Source organism: Saccopteryx leptura, chromosome 2 (genome assembly GCF_036850995.1).
Source record: "Saccopteryx leptura isolate mSacLep1 chromosome 2, mSacLep1_pri_phased_curated, whole genome shotgun sequence".
Taxonomy (NCBI): Eukaryota; Metazoa; Chordata; class Mammalia; order Chiroptera; family Emballonuridae; genus Saccopteryx; species Saccopteryx leptura.
In genome coordinates, this window is record NC_089504.1 from 81,734,270 (window position 1) to 81,735,651 (window position 1,382).

The window sequence follows — 1,382 nt, forward strand, 5'->3', positions numbered from 1 at the left end:
ATCCCCAGCGCCTGGGCCATCTTTGCTCCAATGGAGCCTTGGCTGTGGGAGGGGAAGAGAGAGACAGAGAGGAAAGCGAGGTGGAGGGGTGGAGAAGCAAATGGGTGCTTCTCCTGTGTGCCCTGGCCGGGAATCGAACCTGGGTCCTCCACACAACCTTCCTCATTTGACTGAGATGTATCCATTTGGACTGACACATCTGAATTTTGTGAGGAAAATTAAATGGAAAAATTAATAGTGAAGATTGTGACATCTCCTTAAACCACATGGAAACTCATAAATGAAAACAAAAAAGGAAGTAAAAGTATAAAGAAATCTTTAGAAAATGAAAATTTGTGTTCCCTATTTAATGGCCATGCCTAGAAAGGAGGTCATCGGAGAACCTAGTAGGGTCCAAGGTTGTTACCAGACTCCCAGCTCAGCAGGACCAGCAGTGCCCTCGTTTGCCCATGGCTCTCCTGCTCTCTCTACTCTCAGCCCTGGTGGTGTTCAGCTATGGCCCTGGTGGATCTCTGGGCTGTGACCTGCCTCAGAACCACATCCTGCTCAGCAGGGAGAACCTCGTGCTTCTGGGCCGAATGAGGAGAATCTCTCCTTTCTTCTGTCTGAAGGACAGAAAAGACTTCAGATTCCCCCGGGTGACAGTGGAAGGCAGCCAGGCCCACAAGGCCCAGGCTCTCTCTGTCCTCCATGAGATGCTCCAGCAGACCTTCAACCTCCTGCTCACAGAGCACTCCTCTGCCGCCTGGAACACGACCCTCCTGGACCAACTGCGCACGGGGCTCCACCGGCAGCTGGAAGACCTGGACACCTGTTTGGTGCGAGAGATGGGAGAGGAAGGATCTTCCCTGGGAATGCAGGGCCCTACCCTGGCCGTGAAGAGGTACTTCTATGGCATCCGTCTCTACCTGGAAGAGAAGAAATACAGTGACTGTGCCTGGGAAGTTGTCAGAGTGGAAATCATGAGATCCTTCTCCTCAACAACAACCTTGCAAGAAAGGATAAGAAATAAGGATGGAGACTTGGGGTCACCTTGAAACAATTCTCACTGATGAATGTGCCAGACCACATTTGCACTTATGTCTCAGGTCATTTCAATGACTCTTACCTGCTTTAGTCATAGAATATTGAATTTAATTCTGAAATCTTATTTTCAGAGTATTAAGCAACAGAATGTTACAAAATTCACCTGCTGGAATATCAGTCCTTAAGAGATGACTGCCCTGATATTTGTTTGTTTGTTTGTTTGTTGTTTTGTTATTTATAATAATTTATTCTTTCATCTTATCATATTATGTATTTATATAATTAACATAGCCCCTTAACTTGTATTAAAAGTTATAAAACTTGTTCATTTACTCTTTTGTGTTATTAAAATTATA

The 1,382-nt window shown here is 45.6% G+C and overlaps 1 protein-coding gene across 1 annotated transcript; it reads left to right on the top strand.

The window, feature by feature from the left end:
- The first annotated feature begins 418 nt into the window (after positions 1-418).
- LOC136393040 (interferon omega-2-like) lies at positions 419-1,037 on the top strand. The gene has a single exon (XM_066365707.1). It carries the CDS (start codon positions 450-452, stop codon positions 1,035-1,037), a length of 588 nt encoding a protein of 195 aa, XP_066221804.1. The 5' UTR covers positions 419-449.
- The last annotated feature ends 345 nt before the right edge of the window (positions 1,038-1,382 follow it).